Raw genomic sequence first — 24,694 nt, forward strand, 5'->3', positions numbered from 1 at the left:
GATATGAAAGATGGAAAATTGAGTTTCGACTAGAAATAGGATCCACATGGGAGCTTTGAAGGGGATTGATACCATGCATTTCTAAGGTGGAAAATGGATCCGTCGTATGAGTGCCGTTATGCATCTAGTGAGGAAAACGCTTAATAAACTCAATTTAAGTCATTCGACCCATTTTAATTCTATGTTTAGGGTGATGTCTAAACTGTAGGATTAATTTGAATCTGTCGTGTTTAGCTTCTTATGCTGTAAAAAAAAAAGAAAAGAAAAAGAAAAAGAAAAAGAAAGAACTGGATAAAACTTTAACCAAATTTGAATCTGTCGTATTTGGTGGATTTGAATAAAATTTGGATTACAATTGGATGATAAATAGTATCAATAAGTTAAATTAAAAATGATCAAAATATTTTATGTTATTAATAAAATGAACTAAAATTGATTTTAATATTACATTTACAAATAAAATGAATTGAAAAATGCTTATATACAATTTAGTGAAAATTTAACATTGACACCAACTTCAATACAATATGATAAGCATATATGAGCACATTTGCAGCCCTAGTTATGCTTCCATTTGTCTAACATATTCCTGTATTTTTTATTCCATCTTTGGGATATCATATCAGTTATGTATCTTTTTTTTTACTATTGTTAACATGGACAAGCAATGTTGACTGAATAACCATCTCAGTGGTAACTTGTTTACAGTGAAGATTTTTCTTTTGTTCATGTCTCAAGAAAAGTGAATTAAGATTTACCCACTAATTTTGTTATACCATCGCAAAGGCCTCATTCGTTTTCCTAGAAGTATGGGTGGGTAAGTTGGTAGGTCTGGTGGAAAAGAAATAGACCCATCTTTGTTTTTCGATATTAACGGGTAGTATTTTTTAAATGTGGGTAAATCACTTGCCCATCCATGTCAAAAATCACTTATATGTGATGGTAATATTGTCCTTTCAATAATCACTTTCTTAGATAAATTAGTTATTGTACACTTTTACTTGGGGAATAAATTAATATTGATAAATGCTCTTATATACATGTGTTTCAATAAGTGCATTTACCCAAAAAGTCATTTACTGAGATGAACAAGGCCTAAGAATCTAAGATATGTCTTCCATTCAGGGGCTCCTGTTGCATATTATGCTCATTTTGATGGATCTCAGCTTGAAATTATTCTCAACTTCTAGCCTCCCAAACTGTTGTGTCTTCCGATGGTTGGGCGGATAGTTTATAATTGTTGAATCAAGTGGAATGGTGGATTGTTTCAAGGATAAACTAGGTTTTCACAAACGTGTGATTACTAAGATCTGAATTGTTCAAAATCATCCAAAACTAGATATGATTTTTGGAATTTGACGGTTCTGAATCTCCCTCATGCAGAATATTTCCCCAACATGTGTAAAACGGTCTAATAAACACCATCAGAAATAAATCAGTGATCCATACTATTAGTATAGCCGCCGTCTTATAATCTTATTCTAGCAAGCAAAATTCGGATTCAACCCTTCCCATTGCTGCTCTATTAACTTCTTTTTGTTTATTTTGGAGGGCACTATTAACTTCTTTTGCTGATGCAATAAATGGGAGCCATTTGAAAATCGAGTGTCGGCCCACATCAAATGTTTTCCGTTTCTCAAAAATGATTGGAATCAATTAATATGGAGACTAGTTGCATATTCGCGAATACCCCCATGCAAAGCAAAGCGACTCCTAGATTTGTTTTTTTTTTGGTAAGACAAGCGACTCCTAGATGGATCTTAGTTTTAAGCCCCATTTATTAAACAGTATAGTCCGGCCAAAATTTATCACATTTTTTAGGCAGGGGATGTAAGATCGTAATCACCAGTATAGTCCGGCCAAAAAAAAAACTCACTTTAAGTATCCACCAAAAAGGCCAAAAAAATATGTGATAAATATTTTTTAGGCAGGGGATGTAAGATCGTGATCATCAATATAGTCTGGCCAGGTCAAAAAAAACAAAAAAGGTAGCCTGATTTTTAATCTCTTCTGGTTGGTCCACTCACAAACCGTTGAACACGGTTATATCCATCTCCAAAGATTACTCACTTCTGGCCTGGTAAATGAATTCTAATACAAGAACAAGGAGATAAAAGGTCGGGTTCTTCGAAATAATCGAGATCTCAGGCAATGACCTTCAATTGGAATGGTCTCATGAATCATTCTGTGCCTAGTACTGGCTAGTAAAAGGCAGGTAAGTATAGATCATCAATGCTTTTATAAGAATTAAGCTTGCAAATGCAGGACTTGCCCCACATGCTGGCATCTGTATTAGTTTGTTAGCATCCTGGAGCAATGGGAATGGCTTTTTCTACTTCAGCTGTTCAGCACCCTAGCGAAATAAGTAGACAACTCTGCCTCAGCGACGCTTATATATGCAAGGCTTCAGCTCAGGCCATTCAATTTCTTTTGTCTCTGGACTTGCCTTTTTCTGCAAAAATGCAACAGTTAGAAGTTAGAACGACTTGGTGAATTCCATCTCCAGTTATCCCTACCATTCCATGAAAAAGTCGAGATCTCAAATACAAAACCATAGATAGTCATCACATGAAACAAGACTGGGTTGTCATACCTTCTTGAAGAAAAACAAGACAAACATTTTATTTGAGAAATCCTGCACATAATATGGACCAATTAGCACCTCACCTAAATGGAATGCCTAGTCGGTTGCAAATTGGAACATCATGTTCATGAATAACCTTGTTACCTTAGATACTGAATTAAATCCAAGTTCACAGACAGCTTTCAAAAACCCATTAGGGTCAGCTCCACCATTGTTTGGATCAAACCTGCTTTTCACCTCTGCTATCAAAAGCCAGCCACTGCAGAACGAAAGGGAGACTCTGGTCATGACCTAGAAAGTATAGACAACTTGAGAAGAACATATCTAATAAAAAAAAAGAAAAGAAAAAGAGAAAGCATTAGATCAATCTGGTGCACACCATGGCTTCAGAACTCTGTGTGCTTCCTGTAAATAACTTGGGAAATTGGTACCCATCAGAGAGAGACAGAACACAGCAACATCAATTGATGAAGAGTCAAGGGGTGTCTGTGAAGAACAGAACATGTTCGTAGAAGAATGTTTCTTAAAAAGTAAACCATCTATCAATAGGCACCAAAGTGTGTACGGATTTAAAAATTTTGAAAATGCATGTCAGAAGCCCAAGTGCAGAAATCCAGAAACATAATCAACAACAGTGAATACTTTAGTTCAATGTTTCTATGCCAAACTCAATTGAGCCTTAACCAAGTCTATTTAGGGTCAGCTACATGAATCCCATTCCACCATTGTGCTCTATCGAGAGCCATGTCTTATGTCAAATTACAAGTACTTACATCATCAACTTAAGACCGTGCTTCTTTGGTCTTTCCCCCCTGGCTTTATTAGAGCCATCTACTTGAACCATAGGGTTCAAATTGTAAGATTCATAAGGCAGGTGAAACAGTTTAAGATTCATATGGAAATAAGAGAAAATCCTGAAGCCCATTGTTACCTGTACAAAAAGAATGAATATTGAGTACCTTCTTATTGACCTAAGTTTTGGTTCAATACCCTTTTGTCTAATGAATCCATTTAATTATAATTGTATCCCCTTCTAATAAGAAGAACCAAGAACAAATAAGGAACTATTTTTGTCAACTTCACTTTTAATTGGATCATGCCCTAAAGTACCAAGTCTCTGTCCATGCCTTGCATTTACAGGGCCTATCTAGTAAATATCAAAAGAATCTATAGAAAAAGCACGTGACAAAGCCCTGGTCATCAAACTATCATATTAAAGTATATCCTTGCTAAACCACTGCAAAAAATTGATTATATGTAGGTAAATAAGTCAGATGGACGTAATAATTTTACTTGATAACAGTGGGAGGGGACCATGCTAAAGGTCTTAAAGGAAGGGCCTTAATACTATCTCACAGAAATAAAGAATATTAAGGAATAAACATAAGAATTGGCATATTGAGTGAATTGCAAATCCTAAGCTACTGACGAGAAAAAGAATTAACTAAACTAAATAGGAGAACTAATATCTAATTTTTGTCTTCTGAATGTACAGCAAAAATGGAAACAGCAATCGATTGAATGTGGAACATTATTCAATAAGCAATCTAAAAAGATTTCAAATGAAAGCACATACATTTGACATATCACAAGCAATTATTGAAGGGTCATTTGACACAAGATCAAAGGAGAAGACTTTATTCTTCACATTTCTTGCAAGGCGTCCATCCCCTGGAATACAATCAAAAGACGCAAATTTAAACAGTAACCAAAAGATGTAACCAGCCAGTGTGTGAATCATTCAGGTATGGATGTCATGAGTGAATTTCCATTCCAACACATGTAAGTTTAAAAGGGTAAAATAATGATTCTTCATAGTTTCAAAGTTGTTACCACAGCCAAAATCAGCAACTGTCAAAGAAGGACTCTGACCCTTAAGCCAATTAGTGATGATATTGACTGGCTGCTCTGGCCAATGTGACATTTGCTCTTGATATCCTGCATGATACTGGTGCATAAGGTTATTTTACAGCCATTCATATTAAGAGATCAAGTCAATACAATATAGAAACAAGCCAAAAAAGTATGCAAAAGCAAGGTGGTAACCAACATAAAGAGTGAGGTAAGCATCATTTGGGATTATTTATGCAAAAAGATATCTTTCATACTAGTAGCAAAAAAGTATGCAGACCAATGTTTTAAAAACCGACCTGGAGGCTGAACTGTTTTTGCCTCCAGGCACAGGTTACTGGTTCGATTGTCGAGGTCGAACGGGTCAGCCATTACACATCAGCACATGTAACACACTGTGTGTATAAACATGTATTTTATCAATAAAAAATGTATAATTATTTTTAGATGTAATATATGTATATATAAATATTATTTTATGCTTAATTTATATTTTTTTATTTTTAAAAAATGTTAAAAAGAAAGATCACCCCAATTGGATATCTGAGCACAACGTTATGGCCTCCGAAAGCTTGCACATACATTGACTGTGCAACCCGTGACCCCGGCGACCAGGTCGAATGGGTCAACTGCCCGAGTCGGGTGGTTTTTAACCAAAGACCAGGTTTTGGGAGAACCAGACCCAGAATCATGGCCCAGTGATGGTTTGAACAGTTCAACTGGCTGGATCAACGATGGGTGGAAAACACTGATGTAGCCAATAGAAATAGTGATAGCATGGCTTTAATTGTTCTTTGTGTTACAGTTGGTTTAATAAGCACCAACTTCAGGGCTTCACGGACCTTGGGAATCATAAAATGTTGGCAATGAGAAGAAAAACAACTAGTTGGGATCATCATGCACCTTATCATTGGTGGGAGCCTTGTGCACTGGGCTGCCCTTTTCACAGAAATGCTGATATCATGGGTTTAATCATTTCTGTGACAATTGAATCAATAAGAACCCACTTCAGTTTCTGCGACAATAGAAAAGCATAGAAATGGTGATATCATGGGTTTACTTGTTTCTGTGACAATTGAATAAAAAAGAACCAACTTCAGTACATCAGGGACCTTGGGGATCTACAAAATGTTGGCCGATGGGAAAAAACACAACTATTTGGGGTGGTCCCATGTCTTATGATACAGTGAACTTCCAAAACAACTAAAGCAGACAAAGGGCCTTTAGCTGGGGCCTTGGAAGAGGTAGATCAAATATAGACCTAACCTTTGCTTTTTTTTTCTTGGTGCAGAGTGGCTATTTTCATTCTCAAACTAGCACTCTCATGCCTGTCAACCCAATGACTAAGTTTAGCACTCGCCACTCAGCAGTATTTCCCATTCACCTTTAAGGCTAAATTCTTTTTTTTTTTTTAATGTTCTCCTAACCTGATTGAAACCCAGCCTGAAGGATTTTCCAAGATGAAGCCACCAAATCTAAAAAGCCAAGTTGTCACACCAATAGAAATAAACAGAAAATGAGAAAAATAGCCAATATAATGTACTTCAGTTCCATCCTAGAACAACACACACACACACAACTCCTTTTCCAAATAGCTGACTATAATTGTCAACACCTTCCAGTGGTTCATATTTTTTATCAATTTTCCCGACTCCAGTTACAGTAAGATAGTTTACCAAAGAGTTCAGCAATGCTCTGAACTACCTTCTCTCTTTTTTTTTTTAATCTTCTTTTTTGTTTATAAATGGTGTCTAGGTCATATCAGGCTAAAGGAGAAGTCACTCCATAGACAAAAAAGATTTTTTTTTTATTGTTAAAAGTTTTAATTTAATTGATTATTGAAAAAGAATGTCATGTACAAAGATGTTGTTGGACTAGAATAATCTATACAACTCCAAGTGTACAATATTGTGGTATATTTCCTCAATAAAATTGTGCCCTATTCACCCCCAATTTTGCCATTGAGTCTGCCATGTTGTTTGCTGTTCTTTCTACCCAATTGAAACATACCACCAGTTCTGTAGCTAACTGCCTTACCTCCCTAGTGATGTGTCTATAGTGTCAAGAAATCTGTTTATTCCCCCTCACCAGCTTCCTACAACCTTGGATTCTCCTTGCACTAGAAAATTTCTGAGTATTTTGCCAGCCTCAAACCCTGTAATACTGCCAATACTTGTGTTCTAGAAGAATTCCCAATTCCTGCAGGTCCTGAGTAGATTGCAAGAACCTCCCCTTTGCTATTTTCAAAGAGCCCGTAGTTAAAAAAGATCAAGATTGATTATTGGGAAGAAATCTTATCGTGAGTTACATGTATATCAATGCACACATAAATCTTCTATACATAAAAAGAAGAATACAAAAACTATATCCAGCTATGAATCACAGAAATAAATAAATATTTAGAAGAGAAGCCCTCAATTTTTTCTTTTAGAATTCAGCATGACTGAGCTAGAGTCCTTTCAATTATGCCAATGAGCATCTACAAAATTAGATCTTTTGATCAAGATGCAACCATTTCTCTCCTTCTACACACTCCAACAAAGAACATAGGGTAGCAGGTTCCAAAGTGTACTGCCTAACCACTGAACCCCACCTTATAGGCCATAAGTATATGACAATGTGGATATCTCTGGGTATGACCGAATTCCCTTTAAGACAATAACTCTCCCCCATTCTGCATCTGTGAAACCCTAACCCTAGTTTTATCGTTTCTCTGTGGTCGCAAAGTCTTCGCAAGTCCTAAACCCCATTTTACTTAACTTAATTTCCTGATCTTTGTTCTCTATCAGATCTCTGGGTTGTTAGATATTCGGGAAAGGTAAAAGGTTAAGGGATTGAAATCTAAGGGTGCATCATTGGAAAACGATTCAAAGCCCTCTGACGGCCAGCACACGGGAGAGGGAGCGAGTCCTGGAGGACGGAGATGGAGAGAGGCCGAAGTGTAGGATTGCTTCAGAAGGTGAACAGGTGGAAAACTGAGTTGAAGGTAGAGGCCAAGCGATTTTTGCTTGATCTTGGAAGGGCTGGAGGTAGAAACCAGCTGAAAATTAGAGAAGATAGAAGGACCACAGTAATTCTAACCGATGCAGCAGTACTGTGGTTGAAAGGTTTATCAATGGAGTTACATTTTCTGTAAGGAAAGAAGGTTGGAGGAACTCATTAGAAATTCATAGGAAGAGATTTGAAGTAGAACAGAGAAGGAATGGAAAAGGCTGGTTCATTAGTGTCACTGAGTTATTTGATAATAGAAGGCAGTTGGTGTGCTTTCTGGAAGGGAAGGAGGGACAGGGCTGGTTGGAGGTTGCAAATAAGTTACAGGAATTTCTATTACATACTGCTGGTGGACTGATAAAGGTGCAGGATGCAAACATGGAGGTGTCCAGTGAGCATGAGCCCATAACCCAGATAGCAGCGGACAGAAGTGAGGAAGTGCAAGAAGTTCCAAAACAGAGATCATCCTCTGGTGGAGGTTAAGAGATTCCAAATTGAGGCGGAGAAAACTGTTTGGGAGAGGAGAATGTAATAACAGCTACTAAAGAGGTGAAGAACTGGAGGAATTTGCTGGACACAGGGGCATGTAACGTAGGTACTTCGGCTAATATAGCTTTGAAGCCATTCTCTGATAGGAAAGCATTAATCGATGTTGATGAAGAAGAATAGGACTTCACTACCTTTGAATCCGAACTGGGTTTGCTTCAGCTCCAGAAGTGGAAACCGCTCTGTAACGAACTGGAACAGCACTCGGGAAGTTTTTCACTTAAGCTATTTGGCCTTCCGTTTCACTTGTGGAGCGAGCCAAACTTGGAGAAACTGGTTACGATGCTGGGAGGAGCTGTGATGAAGTTTAATCTTCAAGATCTTGTCGCTGCCGAGGTCAAGGTTGCAGGAGTGAAACCAGAAATGATACCCAGATTGGTTGAAGTGCTTTCAAAAGGTTGCTGGTATCGTGTATGGCTAGTTCGGAAGTGGAAGCGTCTCTTTGGGGAAGAGGTTCCAAGGTTGAAGATACTGACATGGCGGGCTGGTATACACATGGCGCACACTCGGTAGTGAACAACAGGGGCGCGCAGAGAAGTCCCTCCGGGGAAGCTGAAAAGCTAGCAGAGGAAAACTTTAAAAAATTTTCAAATTAACAGGTGAGAAGGTGGGCTGGGCTTCCTATGCTGACGTGGCCAAAAGAAGGGGTGGTCCGGTCAGTATTAAGGGGCGCAAGGGTGAGTCTGAACCAAACCAGATTAGACCCGGTTCATTGTTGAAGGCATTAGCCGGCCCACATGATTGTTTAAGTGATCACGTGGGTAGGGGCAGATTTCGTGCGACACTAGACCGAAAGGCTGGTCTAGCTTCTTCTCCACCAAAGCCTGTTAGGGCTGGTTTCGACCAGGCATTGCAGATTGGCCCCAGACGCCAGTTGAAGTGGGTTGCACGCTCAGATGAAGATTCGCAAGGTACGGATCATTCCGTCTTAGGATGGTGAGCTCCAAGGAGTGCTCAATCTAGTGCGATTGCCGGGAAGGAAGCGGAAATTGATTGGGTGGCTTGCAGCGTGGAGGGGGTTGACAAAGAAGATGATTCGGATGGTTCTACCAGTTTAGACAGTGTAACTGAAGAGACCTGGCAGCTAGAAGAAGTGGAAGACACACTAAACCTAGGGCGCCTCTTTTTGGAAGAAGCTGGAAATGAAGTTCTCTTTGGTGTGAAGTCCCGAATTGTAGGAGGAGAGGAGGTCAATATAGCAGAGTGCAATCAAATGCTAGGGGAAGGAAATCTGCTCTCAAAGACAGAAGCTCCTTTGCCGAACCAGTTTGCTGGGCAGGATGTTTGTAAGGAAGGACTTGAGGCTTCTCAGTGCCAAAACAGGAATGCTTCAGCAAGGAATAAACAGTTGGGTACAAAGAGTAGTCCCTGTGAGTTACAACCAAAAGGAAATTTACCAGCTCAGTTCCATCTCGAGGATTTAGGACACACTCACAAACCAATACAGGGAGTGCCGGATTCCAATTTCAGACCCTGTAACCCTCCTCGACTTCAGCAAAACTCAGGAATCTACGTCCATTCGTTTTGTGTTACTAATGATTGTCTGTTGCCTACTGTCCCAGATCCCATTCCCATTCCAGAGGATGAAGCCTGTGGTGGAGAAGAGGAAACAAAGGAGAGGATTAGAAGTGGTGAGGGTAGGGGTAAAGGTGAAGGGGAAGAGGAAGGTAGAGATAGAGATACAAGACTTTGGGAAATTTTTAGGAGGTAAGTGGATGAGCTTGGGGAAAATAACACACAAAAGGAGAGGACGGAAGATTTAAGTATAGGAAACGAGAATACGGGGGTAGGAGGAGGTGAAGAAATAAACGAGGATGGGGGCTCTGAAGAGCAAGAGTCTATGGAGGTGAATAGTGAGGATATTGTGGCAGCCTTCGTGGGGAAACTGAGGTGCAAATTAAAAGACCCAAATGATCTCAAATTTTTTCTGCAAAAGAAAGAAGGGGGTAAGGTGAGGAAGAGAAAACTGAATGAGGTTGAAAGATTGATGAGAGATATTGGAGGGGATAAGAATGCTGGTATCAAGGGGAATAGGAGGAAGGGGATAAAGTAATGAGTCTATGGGTTTGAGGGGAAAAATAAGACAGTAAAATGAAAATTGTCAGCTGGAATGTTAGAGGGTTGGGTAGTGCTAGGAAGAGGGCAGTAATTAAATAGGCAATCAAAAAGATTAACCCGGATATAATTATGATTCAGGAGTCCAAAAGAGCAGATTTTGATGCTAGGTGGGCTAGGAGTATATGGAGAGCTAGGGGAGTTAGTTGGGCTACTGCACCTTCATGGGGATCTGCTGGGGGAATAATAACTTTATGGAAGAATGAGGTGTGTATAGCAATGGAGGAATTAATAGGTCAATTCTCAGTTTAGTTGAAATTTAAGCAGGTGGAGGATGGCTTTGAATGAGTGTTAACAAATGTCTATGGACCTAATGATTATAGAGAGAGGAGGAATATATGGGAAGAATTGGGGGATGTAAGGGGATTATGGGATGGACCGTGGTGTTTAGGAGGCGATTTCAATGTAATTAGGTTTTTGGAAGAAACAAATAATCCTAGACAGAGAGTGACCACGAGCATGAGGAAGTTTAATCAATTTGTGGAAAGCTTTGAACTTAAAGAGATTCCATTGGCTCGCAGTAGTTAACTTGGTCCAATTTACAAGTGAATCCCATTTGCTCTAAGTTGGACAGGTTTCTTTTTTCGATGGATTGGGAGGAACATTGGGGTAGCTTGGCCTCTAGAGCACTTCCAAGAGTAACTTCAGACCATTGGCCTATCATGATTGGTGTGGAAGAGATAGGAAGCACAGGGCCTGCCCCATTCAGATTTGAGAACACGTGGCTACTTCACCCAGGTTTTATAAATAAAATCAAGGAGTGGTGGTTAGAGAGTGACCCTGAAGTAGAATGGAAGGGGTTCCATAACAAATTACAACTATTGAAGGGTAAAATCAAGGAATGGAACAACTTAGAATTTGGGAGGTTGGAAGAAAGAGAGCAAACTGTAATTGATCAATTGGAAGAGCTGGATAGGAAGGAGGGGAAGGGAGATTTAACACAAGAGGACAAAGAACAGAGGTGGAATCTACGGAAACAATTGGAGGATGAATTATTTAAGGAGGAAATCAGTTGGAAACATAAGTCAAGGTGTAGGTGGTTGAAGGAGGGGGACAGGAATACAGAATTTTTTCATTGCTTGGCAAGTGGGAGAAGAAGGAAGAATTTTATTTCAAACTTGGAAATAGAGGGGATAACCTTATCTGATCAGGGGGAGATTGCTAGGGAGTTTGCTAACCACTTTAGGGCTATATATAGAAAACCCTTAAGTAATAGGGGATGGATTGGCCAAGGCTGAGATCAGAAGATAGGGAGTGGTTGGAGAGAAAATTTGAGGTGGAGGAGGTTAAGGAGGCAGTATTCTCCATGGATAGATCAAAGGCTCCGGGCCCAGATGGTTTTACGATGGCATTCTACCAGGATTGTTGGGAGGTTTTGAGGGAAGAGCTTATGATGGTCTTTGAAGAGTTCCACAGAAGAGGAGTGATTAACCTGGGGTTGAATTCCACATTTATTGCTTTGGTTCCCAAGAAGAGAGAGGCAACACATCCAAGGGATTATAGACCTATTAGCCTAGTGAACAGTCTATATAAGATCATTGCAAAGGTTTTGTCCCTCAGGATTAGACAGGTGCTCAATACCATCATTTCAAATAATCAAGGAGCTTTTGTGAGGGGCAAACAAATCACTGATCAAATTCTCATAGTGAATGAGAATGTGGAGGATTTCAAGAGATCTAAGAAGAAGGGGGTGGTTTGTAAGCTAGACTTGGAAAAAGCTTATGACTTGGTAAATTGGTCCTTTTTGTTGGAGGTGATGACTAATTTTGGGTTTGGAGATAGATGGTGCAGATGGGCGTTGGGGTGTATTCGGTCTTGCCACTACTCTATTTTGGTGAACGAAATGGTGGTAGATTTCTTCCCAGCATTGAGGGGAATAAGACAAGGAGACCCCCTTTTTCCTTTTTTGTTCACCTTGGTTGCTGAAGTATTAGGGAGTTTAATCTCTAAGGCAGACTCTAGAGGGCTATTTAAGGGATGGAGAGTTGGCAGGGAAAGTATACCATTAACACACTTGCAGTTTGCAGATGATACGATTTTGTTTTGTAAGGGGGGGGGGGGACATGAATTGGATAAGGAATGTGAAACTTACAGTGCAACTATTTGAGAAAATGTCCGATCTGAAAGTTAATTTTGATAAAAAGTGTTGTAGGTGCGAATATGGGGGAAGTGAGATCCTTGAATGTGCAAATGTTTTGGGGTGTGGAGTATCGAATTGGCCTTTGATTTACCTCGGTCTTCCTCTAGGAGATAATCCTCAGAAAGGAAGTTTTTGGACTCCTGTAGTGGAGAGGTTTGAAAAGAGACTTGCTTCTTGGAAGAAAAACTACCTATCTCTTGGGGGAAGAATTACCTTAATCAGGTCTACCCTAGCTAATCTGCCCATCTATTACCTTTCAGTCTTTAAGGTGCCCGCAGGGGTGGCTAGCAAGTTGGAAAAATTAATGAGGGACTTCTTGTGGTAGCCGGGAGAGGAAAAAAAGGATCATAGGGTTAGATGGGAGATGGTGTGTAGGAATAAGCAGAATGGAGGGCTAGGCATTGGGAATATAAGGAAGAGGAATTTGGCTTTGCTAGGGAAATGGCTATGGAGGTTTTCTTTGGAGAGGGAGAAACTGTGGACTAAGATAATTTGTAGTATTCGCGGGCTTGCAGAGAATGGTTGGGACTCTGGGATTCTGGCTATGGCTACAAGAGCATCACCATGGAAATCCATTCAAGATATTTTGCCTCTCTTCTCTCCTTGGATTGGGTATGATTTACACTCAGGTAATCTCATAAAGTTCTGAGAACATGTTTGGGTTGGGGAGACCCCTTTGAAAGAACAATTTCTGACTCTATTTGCAATCTCCACCCTAAAAAATGAACCAATTACCAATTTCCTCGTTTCCTCAAACTCAAATTTCGGGTTTGGTTGGAACTTGGGTTTGAGAAGAGCACTCAGGGACGCAAAACTGGATAATGTTTCTTCTCTTTTGTCCATTCTTGATGGGATTTTCTTGGAACCCACAAAGACAGATAGTAGGATCTGGTCTTTGTCTCCCTCTGGATCCTTTACTTGTGCATGCTTCTTTAAAGCCCTGATACAACTAGAAATTCCTATTGGACTATCATTCCCTGTCAAGGAAGTGTGGTGTACGCCTATACCTCCGAGAGTTGGGAGCTTTTGTTGGGAAGTTTTCCTTGAAAGAATCAACACAGTTGACCTACTTCAAAGAAAATGACCCAATAGTTGTTTATCTCCACACTGTTGTGTTTTATGCAAAGCTACTGGTGAGTCTGGGTACCACTTAATAATATCTTGTGTTTTGGCAACAAATATTTGGGATTGGTTTGCTTCTTTATTTGGGTGCAAGTGGACACCTCCAACTAGCCTGCAAAGCTTATTTTCCTCTTCACCTATTGAATGCTCAACGAAAAGATCAAGAATTATGTGGAGATGCGTGAGAGCTATTGCTTGTTGGACATTATGGGAGGAAAAAATGCAAGAATCTTCTTGGAAAAGAGAGAAGCTTGGAAAATATGGTAGAATTGATTCATATAAGAGTAATACACTGGCTGAAGACAATGAAGGAGTTTACAGATTTTTCAACAAACGATTTGCTAAGAAAGTGGAAAGAAGTTGCTAGCTCAGTTACAAGGAAGAAGAATTTGAATCTCATGTGGAACCCTCCACCTCCTGGGTTTATCAAACTAAATTTTGATGGCAGTAGCATGGGGAATTCAGGGCCTGTGTATTGGGGGGGTCCTAAGGGATGAGAGAGGTAATGTAACAGTTTTGTTCTCTAGTCCAATTGGAGTGGGAGACTCCTTGAGGGCTGAGGTGCTAGCAATGCTGGAAGGGGTGCAAAGAGCCAAAGAAATTAAAATTAAGAAATTGATTATAGAAGGAGATTCTGCGGTTGTTGTGGATTGGCTGAAATAAGACACTTCCAAGATGTGGAGCTACAGCAATGAGAAAAGAAAATTCAAGTGGCTGATTAAGGATATGGAAGTCCTATGTACTTGGGTTAAAAGAAATGCTAGTTCCTTTGCTGATGGATTGGCTAGGCAAGGAGTTTTTAGAAATTCTGGGTTTTGGGCTCAATTGTAAGGTTTTGAGTGTTTAATTTGGATGTATTTCTGTTCTGGGGAGTTAAGATTCTTTAGCTCCTCTTCCCTGTAACTTTTTTCCAATATTAATGAATTCTGTGGTTATTGATCAAAAAAACAAAAAAGACAATAACTCTCCCCCTAGAGATCATGGGGTCATCTACATGAATCCTGTTTTGCCATTCCATTCTGTTCAGTGCCATATCCATTGTTAAATTATGGGTGCTTAAATAATTTCTTATTACTTGCACCCAAGTCCTTTTCAGTTTGCTCCTAGCTCTTCTAGTCCTTTCAACTTATAACTGATCACTTTTTTGAACAGGTGCTGTATATAGTTTTCCATGTGCGTGACCAAACCATCTCAATCTACTCTCATTTTATACTCTATTGAAGCTACTCTTAGGTACCCTTTTCTTAATCAGCAACAGAAGTTTACTATTGGAGCTACTCCAAGGTTCCTTCTTTTTTTTTTTTTTGATTAGCAACAGAAATTTACTTTCAAAAAGAAAAAAAAAAGAGTTTGAAGTCACTACATATGGGTCTTGGTATTACAACCACCTCCTAGATTCCTTTGTATGACTTCATTTCTAACTTTGTCCTTTCTAGTCTTACCACTCACCCATCTAAGCAATTGCATTTTTGCCATATTCATTTTTTGGAGATGCTGTTTCTTAACTACCCAACAGTCTATTCCATACAATAAGCTGGCCTAGGTGAGAATAAAAAAATGACCACGAAGAAAGCTCCATTGTTGTTGCATTCCACAACCTAGTATCTTCCCCTCCCCATCTAATTCTAGTTCTGATTAACTACTCAAACATGGTTACCATGAATCAGATTCCCAATCATTCACATGACATTGCAAGCAAGAAGACCACACCACCTAACCTGCACAACTTCATAGCAGTCTTCTATGGTGGCATCCTGTAGAAGAGCAAGGTTGAATAAACCATAAACTGAGGCAAGTGATCTGCCATATACCAGCTGTCACTCCAGAAGTGTACATGGGTAATCTCAGTAATCTCACCTGGAATGCATGCTATGAAGAATTTGTCCCTAATCTGCATTACTCCTTTCAATATAATCATCCCCTTAGACATAATGATTAATGACTGCAGAGGATTCACAGTCCAGATCAGAACAATCAAATTTACTGCTAATTATTCACCTCTGAATCCTACAGTATTGGTCTCAATGTGCCAAAGCCACTTGCCAAGGAATGTCCTGTCCATCATACAAATGAGATGATCGCTGACACCACCTTTCTTCATTGATGTACATGCAACAAAATGATATTTCTTTCTTTTTATCTTTATTATGGGAGGCACCAGTCGTTAACAGAAAAAGCAGGAGCTCAAACTATTTCAAGAGCATAAGTCAACATTGAGGCCTGAACTTGTAGTTATTCCAATAAAGTAAACAAAACAGGTTGCAGGCTTGCAGGTCCCAACGAATAACTTATTTTTTAAGTAGCATATATCCGAGTAGTTAGCAAAGTATGAGTTCATAATGAAACAGTATGTTAATTATCCATAAAAAAAAGGATGTTATAAACCATAATTCAGGATTCTGCATTCACATAATTGATCTACGACACATGTACTCATCTTCGTATTTGAACCAAAGCAAGAAAAGCAAAAAGCGTAAATAAATTATTTATGGAGAACAAGATCTTACAACATCAAATAGCGCAGGATCCTCTTGAAAAAATTTAAGAGCCTCGTCTCCGCTGAGGGGAAAGAAATCAAAACCACGAGTACCATTAATAAGGTTCTATTCCCAAATAGATTGAAATTCTCGTTCAAATTAACCCCAATGAAGATTACCAGTATGAGAAACTTACAAAATATAAAGTAAATATAGACTATAGGGACATGAATCACAAAACCTAAAACAAACAGTGAAGTTTTTATACCTACAGGTGTACAGCTTCTCATTTAACATCCTGAAATGACCTCCTGACAACCTAGCTCGCATCTGTGCATTACTCATAACCATTATAAAATCGCCCCAACACACACACGCACACACACACACAGAAAGAGAGAGACGACCTTGTCGAGAAAGTTGGAGGCGTTGGAATGCCCTACTGTGTGGGTTTTCCGCCGTTTCGATTCGGGTTCAATAGCGGAATTTTCCTCTTGGGCTTCTAAGTGAGCCACTTCCTCCTCCTTCCTCTTCTGGTTGTGTTCGCGGGAAGATTTTCGGGCTCTCCGTCGCCTCCTCCTCTCCCGCTTCCGTTTCCCGACCTCCATCCTCGGGGCTTGGCCTTCAGGACTTGATTTTTGTTTACCTTTGGTGGTTACACGAGTTTCTGCTCTCCGTCCGGCGGACCGCGGCTCCTTCCCCCTCGGCCCCTCGGCCCCTCCGCCCCCGGTCTCAAGAGAGTGAAGAAAGGCTCTCCGGACTACCGTCCTACCGGTGCTACTACCAGGTTCTAGGATTCCTCGGAGTTCAGTCCAGTGGGAACGAATAATGGCGGGTTTCTCCTCCAGAATCAGCGGTTGGACCGTCGAAAATACGTAACCTACTAGTAGGCTAGCAGCGGTGTAAATAGACCGGATCATGATCCGATCCGAATTCGAATTCGAAATCGAATTTTCGGATGGGATAATAAAATCCGATTAAAAATTGGATCAATTTCAAGTTAATATTATAATTCTTCATACTAATCATATTGGTGAAATAGTGTTTTTTTTTTTCTGTTAAATCTAGATATTTTTGCAGCTAGGACTAGGAGATTGTGCAATTCTAAAACTGAGGCAGACGTCAGTGGCTGCCTGACTTCCCCACAAGGATGGCAGCCTTGTTTTTTTTGGCAAGCCCTTTCTACTCGTGGTTCCATTCAATTCAGATGATCATAATATGGAAACGTGGTTGTGGCTCATTTTGGGTTGGGAAATGTGATCATTCAGATGATCATCCTTATGCTATTCTCCAATGTCCAGATTATCCCCAGGTTGAGGTTGTAGGTCTTATCTTTTGTGATCCAAACTCCAAAGTAACTGTCAATTTCTTGTGAATGCTATAAACCAAGGAAATGCTGAAGTGGTTAGGGATGCTTTCTTCCTTGTCAAGGATATTGTGAATCTGTCTAAAGAACTGGAATGCTGTTTTCTCCTTTGTTCATAGATCACCAAATAGTGTGGCCCATAGCTTAGCAGCTAAAGGCCTTAATAGTTGAGTCTATTTTCAGGCTTGGCTGGACTGGATCTTCTTTTTTTTTTTTTTGCAAAGAAAGATCCTTCATTCATATCATATAGAAAAACTTACATGGTTAAGATCCAGTCCATGTAATTATCTTTAAAGCTTGCCCAATAAGATTTTGTATCTTCTGTTTCTTCTATAATATAATTATCTTTAATCCAAAAAAAAAAAATACAGTATGCCTGATATAATAAGGGGCCTAAGAAACGATATAGGGCATAAACATATAAATACTCTGAACCTAGAATTCGATTAAATGTAGTGATCCAATTCTAAATTATTTATTGGACAATAGTATTGTTGAAAGAAATTTACTAAAAACATACATCACTAACTATTAAATATAATGATAACTTATTATTAAAGTGATCTTGTTGAAATGTTGATGACCCAGTAGGTGAGATGGTCACTTTATATCCCACCTAAAATGGAGACTGAGATCAAATTTATGTAACCATAGGTTTTCCGTGGTAAGGCTAAAACTGTTACATGCACCCAACTTTGTTCCCACCCGAGTCCCCACGTTTGATTCATGGGAATAGGAGTCTGGAATCAGAATTGAATTCCAACTGTTTGGCTGGATGGAATTAAAATCTCATTTTCATTCCCCTCATTTGAGGGAATGATCATTTCCTCTCCCTTAGGAATGAAATCTCATTCCTGCTGATTCCAATTTTCATTTCCATTCCTATCTAAACCAAACAGTTTATGGAAAAAGACCATTTCGATTTCAATTTTAAAAGATTTTGATTCCGATTCCGATGACAAACCAAACTGACCCTAAATAAATAAAAAATGGTGTTCAAATCTTTTACTTTGGGCACATGAATATCTTAATTTGCCGATGCATTGTTGCAGTTGTTCCTAACAAATTAATTAGAAAAGCACAAACCTTTTCCTCTCTTGACCCTCTCACGTCCTGCACTGCCATGCAGTTTCTTGTTGCTTGAGTGTTGTTTTTAGGTGTCACAAGACTGTTCTATTTATAAAAGCTTTAGAAGAAAGCTAGACACTTTATTAAGTACTCTCACTATGTAATTATCAACACTCTTGAAGTTGATGTTCCACATCTAATTTCAATATTTCATCTCACAAAAAAAAAAAAAAAAAGGATCATCGTCATTTCCCGTGGGCCGTGGGCCGTGGGCCGTGGAATATTTTGTCCTCTGTTGCTGTTGCTCCATTACGTTTATTATTATTATTATGAATTTATGATGGCAAGCCAAATGTTGTTGCTGTTGCGCCCAGAATGTCTCCTCCTAACCTATATCCGGTTTCAGCTTTTTCCGGGTTTGTGAAAGAGGAGGCCGGAGCCGGAGCCGGAGCCGGAGCCGGAGGATATCAAGCTATCATGTAGTTTTGATAATAGGGGCCATAGACTAAGCGACAGACGATATATCATCAAGCTATCAACTGGTCTTCCATCGTCGTCAAAAATCAAAATCATCAAGTTGCAGTGCACGGGTAAACCGTGCAAGGAGATTGTAGTTTCCCACTTCAGAAAATCTTATCAACCAAAAACAAAAGAAAAAGGTTGCTAATTTTCTATGCAAAACCTACATCATTAGATCAACATAAACTTTGGAGATGATCCCTTCAACGAGGCCAAAGTAAACCTGCATCTGGCAGCTTGATGATCATTAATTATGAAACTTGCAGAATTTCCTTACAATTTTCCGTTGCCTGAAAATTACGTTCATATCAACGTTCTCATGCATTTATTATTTAACCGGGATTTATTTCTTGTTGTCTTCAACATTAGACCGAAAACAATGGAAGTGCATCTTGTTGAGAGAAAAACTTGAATGCGAATGTGTACTCAGGAAGCCCTAGTGGTGGGCGACGATAATGGCATTTCAAACCAATAAACATGGTGACTCCATGAATATCAACTCTGTAATCAGGATTAGGGCTTCAATTTACTACAAAAACAGATTAACCCATGACTATTGGCACTGCACCATATGCATACAAGATTTCAATGCCTTTGTAACCTTCACAAAACTAAACAAAGGCAGGTAGGTTACTATGTCAAATATTAAAAAGCAAGTGCTTTGGTCATCTACACTCACCTTCAGGAACCCCTAAGTTCCTAACCACCGCAACTAAAACAAAACACAGAAAAGTGGTGCATATAAATATAGCACATCAAAGAAGAAAATAGTCCTATATCATACAGGTAAGCCTCCATTTACCACATCCTAGGGTCAACTAAAGCCATAAAGTACCTTCTGAGGATCCAACTGCCCACTGCAGTAACTTGATGATACGACCGAAAGCTCTTGGCGGCCCTTCCATTCTTCAAACGGTTTAAGGACAATTTTGTTCTCAATTGCAGCTGAATCCACACACAACATGGTCATGTAATCCTCATCCCCAAAATCTGGTAGAACCTTGGCCTTCTTGTCCCATGGGTTCCATACAACTACAGACCATGCAATATAACATGTCAAAATATCAGATTGTTGAATGTAGATTTTGTCCACATGGAAGAATTTTGTTTTCTGAGGTTTATCAGATAAAACTGCACAAGGCAATCAAGTTTAAAGGGATATCAAAGCAAACCTGCATCTGGCAGGCCTTCTTTCCTGAGTACAAGGGTTCTTTTCTTCTCATGGTCTATGATGGCAATCTTTGTTGGTGTGCTCAAATACACACGATCCACCTGTTCAAGAAAGCTACAACTCAAAACTATGTGACAGGCAAAATAGATTCAAGTCATTGTATACCCAGAATCTCTTTACTATATTGCTGGTGTATTGGTTCCATTCTTTGCACCACTCAAAGATGACTTGCTTTCCTTCATTCAAGCAGGCTAGAGAGAGATGAATCATCCTCTCCTAAGATAGGAGCTTACGCTATACTCTCAGCTTGTCTAATCTCCACATCAAAACACATGCATGGAAATGACAAAGAAAGGCAGGAAAGTAGTACCTCTCCATCAAAAGTAATTGCATCTGCCTGCTCTGTGAATCTCTCTTTCTGCATTAGATTATCAAAGTAATCAAGCGTCTCCAAACCCTCAACACGCACTTCACTGTAAATCAAACTGCATCATGCAACTGCTCTAAAAAAGACAACAGTGAATATACTCTACACTAAGCTCCTAATAAGAGAACTCAACCAACCCAACTATAGAGCTTGGAAGAGGAATGGATGAAATAGGAAAAAGAGGTGAAGAAAAAAACTTCAAGTCATGTAAACATCTTAACTTGCAGCCAAAAGAAGAAGAAAAGAAAAGAATAACAGAAGGAACAAAGTTCAACCATTCATCACAGAATGAGAAACAGTTCTGGATTAAGGGCAAACCTGATATCTGATACGCATAGGTAATTACGCAGAGCAAACGTAAATGAGAAGACCTTGTTATCAGTATTCCTCACCCGAGGGATCAAAGTCAGCTTGCCAGCACCAAGTGAAATACGTAACCGCAATTCAAAACTGCATGAATTCATGTAGAAAAAATGGCTAGGGGCTTGAACAAATGCTGGTATATTCGCCATATTATCATTGTCTAACTAAACCGAGCTGCCAATGGTTTACCTCCGTGGCCACATCTTATGATCCTCCTCTGTTGACTTCAAGATGAGATCCACAGTTGACTGGTTGTTAGCCGGAGGAAGTGGTGATGGGCAGCTATCTAATGACCACAATCTGTTCCTTGCAAATCCATGTTGCTCTAGTGATCCCAAATTACCAAACTGCAAACGGAAAGTTGGAAATGAAGCATGTCCAGACACAGAAAGAAAGCTGAATAGGTCCCTGGCAATCCACTTAACCAACCTGGGGAAAGCAAACGGGTATTCCTCCCCTAATGGCTCTAGGTGGTTTCCAAGAAGCCTGTGGAACAGAAGAACCCACCATATTTAATAGGATTTAGAATCACAATGCTCTTCTAAATCAAAAATAGTATATAAAAGATATGCAACCTGTGTAAAGTTTCACACTAAAACTTGAACATAGACACCCCAGTCAGAGTTTGATGCATTGTGAAGTGCCCCAAAACTACTCTGAGAGACACATATGGGATGTCTGCACATGTCCAACTAATGTACAAAATAATATATAATAGATTTGAATGAAATAACAGAACTAAATGAGATAAAGAAAAGACAATCAGAAGATTGAAAAGGAAAAAAGATAACAAAATTTGAATTGTAAGCATGCCAACTACTTTTTGCTCAAGAAGTATCCTAAACAGGGATTTTTGTATCATTTCAGGGATTCTCCTATTTAAGAACCCTACTCATCTTGATGAGAAAAAAAATTGACTGGCTAATAAGTTGGCAGATATTGGGAACTACTTTAATGCTTTGATAGCAAGAAAAAAAGATACAACCTTGTAGATGCATGCTACAGGATATCCTTTAAAGGTAAAATCCTAATTCTTTGTCCAAACAGGGTTCCATGTCGTCCAAGATGTTCACTACAATTATACCTTTGTTAAATATCCCAAAGTGCATCAATCATACCCACCACTTTTCTTAATCATATTTTACCATCAAAGAAACACTTATTTGGTGCAAGCTGGGGTCTTGGGAGGGGTGAACTGGATAAAGACCTAACCTTTCAGTTTTTATTTTTATCTATTTATTTTGCACAAAGTATTTGCTCTCAGAGTCCCAAAAATATTCAAACTCAAAATACAGATTTCAGAGCTACATTTATGTTTCCAGAGAACCATTGCAGGAAACACAGGGAAAGCTGGTCAAACCATCTGGGCCAAATAATTTTCCTCAATGATTCTAATGTTTGTAAATATCCAATTAGGGTTTAACCAAACCTAGCCAGGAACATAGATGATGAACATTTTATCCTGATTTTCTTCAAAAAAATATACACCAGAAAAACCTGATGGGATTCTATAACATTTTAAAACACTGACCAAACCAAACCTACTTTAATCCTCTAGAAAGTTTTGGTTCAAAAACATTTTATCCTAATTTACATTTCCATGCTTGTGGCATTGTTTAAGCCAATCCATCCTAGCCCTCCAGTATAGTTGAATAATAATTGAAAAAGAAAATTTAAGAAATGAAATTCGAGATGTTTCATCAGAATGAGTTTACCTTGCTGCTTATAAAAAGTAATTCTTCTCTACGTTCATTCTTCCAAGACACAACTTGCCCACCATACAAGAGCACCTACAGTCATTTTGAGTTAAACTAGATGAGAACCAAATAGACAAATATTGAGGATTTCACCAAAACAAATCATATCTCCAAAATCTGAATATGTTTTTAAACATATGAAAAAGGAAAGGCATTGATTTGGGCACATCCTGTGTTTGAGATTAATCAAAAGTACATGTTCTAAACGACCAAAAGAATCTCTATATTTTCAAATTTTGTCCTTACAAAAGAAGGATATTCTGTGTCTTTTTACAGGGGATGCACCTCATTTATGATGTGCCAAAATGAACATTCAAAAGGAAAATTTCCATATATAGGTACTAACCCATAAAACTCCAGGATTAAGTTGAATTGGTAAGAAAATAAGGATAAGCCTAATTTCTTTTTGGGGTAACTAGATGCAGTACACAGAATATGAAATTTGTTATGTGTAACGAGTGATTTCAATTAATCAGCACCCAGGTGATCTGTCTCCTTCAACACCCACTTAATGCAACTAAGATCTTAAGGTGGGTCATCAGAGTCCACTTTGATATTAAATAAATATTATTGGGGCCGTTTACAATATAAGCCTCACAATGGCAATCCTAAAATTAGGAAGTTGTAGGAAGGTAATGTTCAAATAGTTTCTGATGCGTACAGTTCATGAAAATAAATAAATAAATAGAAGGATTTCTGATGCGTCTGCGAATAGATAGCATCTAGAGATCTAGATATTGTGAAGTGTTTGTCATCTGGTTTCAAGAAATGAAACAAGGAGTAGCTTGAAGTAAATACTACCTACCAATCAGAACGTTTATTCCCATCAACTAAGACGATTTAACTAATTAGTTTGTTAATTAATTAATTAAATTAGATAAAAGAGATGGAGAGGGGGACCTCAGCTGATGATCCGCCGGGCTCCGTCAATATAATCCGGGGTAGTCCATCGGCGTAATGAATGATGTTCAACGGCATCTGCTTCGACCGCAACCTCGCTCTTAAACTATTAACAAGTGGATGGACTCTCCCTTTCCTCCACTCCAGTCTCCAGCTAAAGCAACACAAAAGCCTTATAACTCCATACACCATCACAGTTGCAGTAACAGCAAAACAACTAAAAATTCTAGGAATTCACTCGAAAATCCTATATCTGAAACCCTAATTGCAGAACGGCGAGCCTTATCAGGCCTCGACCAACTAGAATGGAAATAAGAAATGCTCAAATCATGAACAAAATTATTACCACAATATATAAATGAATGACTGAATAGCTAATACCTTTTATTTTTTCTTTATTAATATCGGTTTCGAGTCTGACGAACAGGCCACCCACTTCGAGCTTGCAAGAACCCCATTTTCCTGAGAGAGAGAGAGAGAGAGAGAGAGAGAGAGAGTTATAGAGATGGGGCCTCTCTCAACGAGAATCACTGTATCCTCTCACTGTATGCCCTTCTCATTTGTGTCTCTTTCCGTTAACGAGCGTGAACATCTGGAGAGGATTCCATTCACTAACCAGAAATTTTTCCTTTTATTTTTATGACAAAAGAAAAAAGGAAAAGAAAATAATACAAGTAATAGAAATATTTTTCAACCAAGGTCATCCATTTCTTTGTCCCTTTATCCTTTTTTTGTATTTTCCTTCCAATCAATAAATCTTACTGTTAAGTGGTGGTGGACGTCCTTTATTCGATCGGGAGAAGAAGACAAGAAGTTTGGGAAGTGGGAAAATTGGGATGACTTATTTAGTTATTTTCTTTCTTCCCTCTCGCCCTCTCGACAGCCGGCACCCGGCAGTCAGCATCTCTCTCTTCTCTTTTCCTTTTCCACTTTTCCTTGCTTCTGATCTGTATTTTAGCCATTTTTCCATGCTCAACCACCACTGGACTGAGCTGACCAGCTGATGGCGATTAACGCGCTGGGCCGCCTGAGCACGCACATACATAGAAAGGATCGCATCACAACAGCAATTCACAATCACAATTCATTAAAGTAAATGAACGAGCTTTGAAATTTGAAGCCAAAACTCAAAAGCAGTGTCACCGGCCAATGGCCATTTCACAATACATACGGAGGAAAGTGGACACTCTCCCTAGTCCCTACCACTACCAGAAGGTCTATAACCATTACGATACGATGGCAGGTAGCGGCGGTTTGATCATTGATCGCTAATAAATATCATGTCTTCTTTCTTTCT

At 39.1% G+C, this 24,694-nt stretch overlaps 2 protein-coding genes across 2 annotated transcripts; both read right to left on the reverse strand.

Annotated features, from left to right (window-relative positions):
- Nucleotides 1–1,908: 1,908 nt before the first annotated feature.
- On the reverse strand, nt 1,909–16,698 carry LOC104591500 (S-adenosyl-L-methionine-dependent methyltransferases superfamily protein). The gene is made up of 9 exons (XM_010250345.3): nt 16,234–16,698; nt 16,095–16,156; nt 15,857–15,908; nt 4,418–4,532; nt 4,161–4,255; nt 2,964–3,070; nt 2,729–2,843; nt 2,594–2,635; nt 1,909–2,452 (listed from the first exon to the last, which is right to left on the reverse strand). Exons 1-9 carry the CDS (start codon nt 16,432–16,434, stop codon nt 2,381–2,383), a joined length of 861 nt encoding a protein of 286 aa, XP_010248647.1. The 5' UTR covers nt 16,435–16,698; the 3' UTR covers nt 1,909–2,380.
- Nucleotides 16,699–19,205: 2,507 nt separating this feature from the next.
- On the reverse strand, nt 19,206–24,271 carry LOC104591499 (putative glucose-6-phosphate 1-epimerase). Its single transcript, XM_010250344.3, has 9 exons — nt 23,779–24,271; nt 23,398–23,551; nt 22,456–22,530; nt 21,170–21,226; nt 20,930–21,087; nt 20,696–20,827; nt 20,321–20,423; nt 19,952–20,051; nt 19,206–19,811 (listed from the first exon to the last, which is right to left on the reverse strand). The coding sequence occupies exons 2-9, from the start codon at nt 23,473–23,475 to the stop codon at nt 19,594–19,596; spliced, it is 921 nt and encodes a 306-aa protein (XP_010248646.1). The 5' UTR covers nt 23,476–23,551; nt 23,779–24,271; the 3' UTR covers nt 19,206–19,593.
- Between the last annotated feature and the right edge of the window lie 423 nt (nt 24,272–24,694).

The sequence above is a fragment of the Nelumbo nucifera genome, chromosome 4 (genome assembly GCF_055504915.1).
Source record: "Nelumbo nucifera cultivar China Antique chromosome 4, China Antique-T2T, whole genome shotgun sequence".
Classification (NCBI taxonomy): Eukaryota; Viridiplantae; Streptophyta; class Magnoliopsida; order Proteales; family Nelumbonaceae; genus Nelumbo; species Nelumbo nucifera.

What these genes read in the sequence shown, in the direction of transcription:
- LOC104591500 (XM_010250345.3), bottom strand. Translation starts at nt 16,434, where the DNA reads ATGGAGGTCGGGAAACGGAAGCGGGAGAGGAGGAGGCGACGGAGAGCC. An exon ending in CCTCCAACTTTCTCGACAAG is followed by an intron (nt 16,157 to 16,233) that starts GTCGTCTCTCTC and finishes AGTAATGCACAG; the next exon opens with ATGCGAGCTAGGTTGTCAGG. An exon ending in AGTTGCTGATTTTGGCTGTG is followed by an intron (nt 4,256 to 4,417) that starts GTAACAACTTTG and finishes ATTGTATTCCAG; the next exon opens with GGGATGGACGCCTTGCAAGA.
- LOC104591499 (XM_010250344.3), bottom strand. Translation starts at nt 23,475, where the DNA reads ATGCCGTTGAACATCATTCATTACGCCGATGGACTACCCCGGATTATA. An exon ending in CTATGCGTATCAGATATCAG is followed by an intron (nt 20,424 to 20,695) that starts GTTTGCCCTTAA and finishes TTTGATTTACAG; the next exon opens with TGAAGTGCGTGTTGAGGGTT. An exon ending in AGAAGGCCTGCCAGATGCAG is followed by an intron (nt 19,812 to 19,951) that starts GTTTGCTTTGAT and finishes CATGGTCTGTAG; the next exon opens with TTGTATGGAACCCATGGGAC.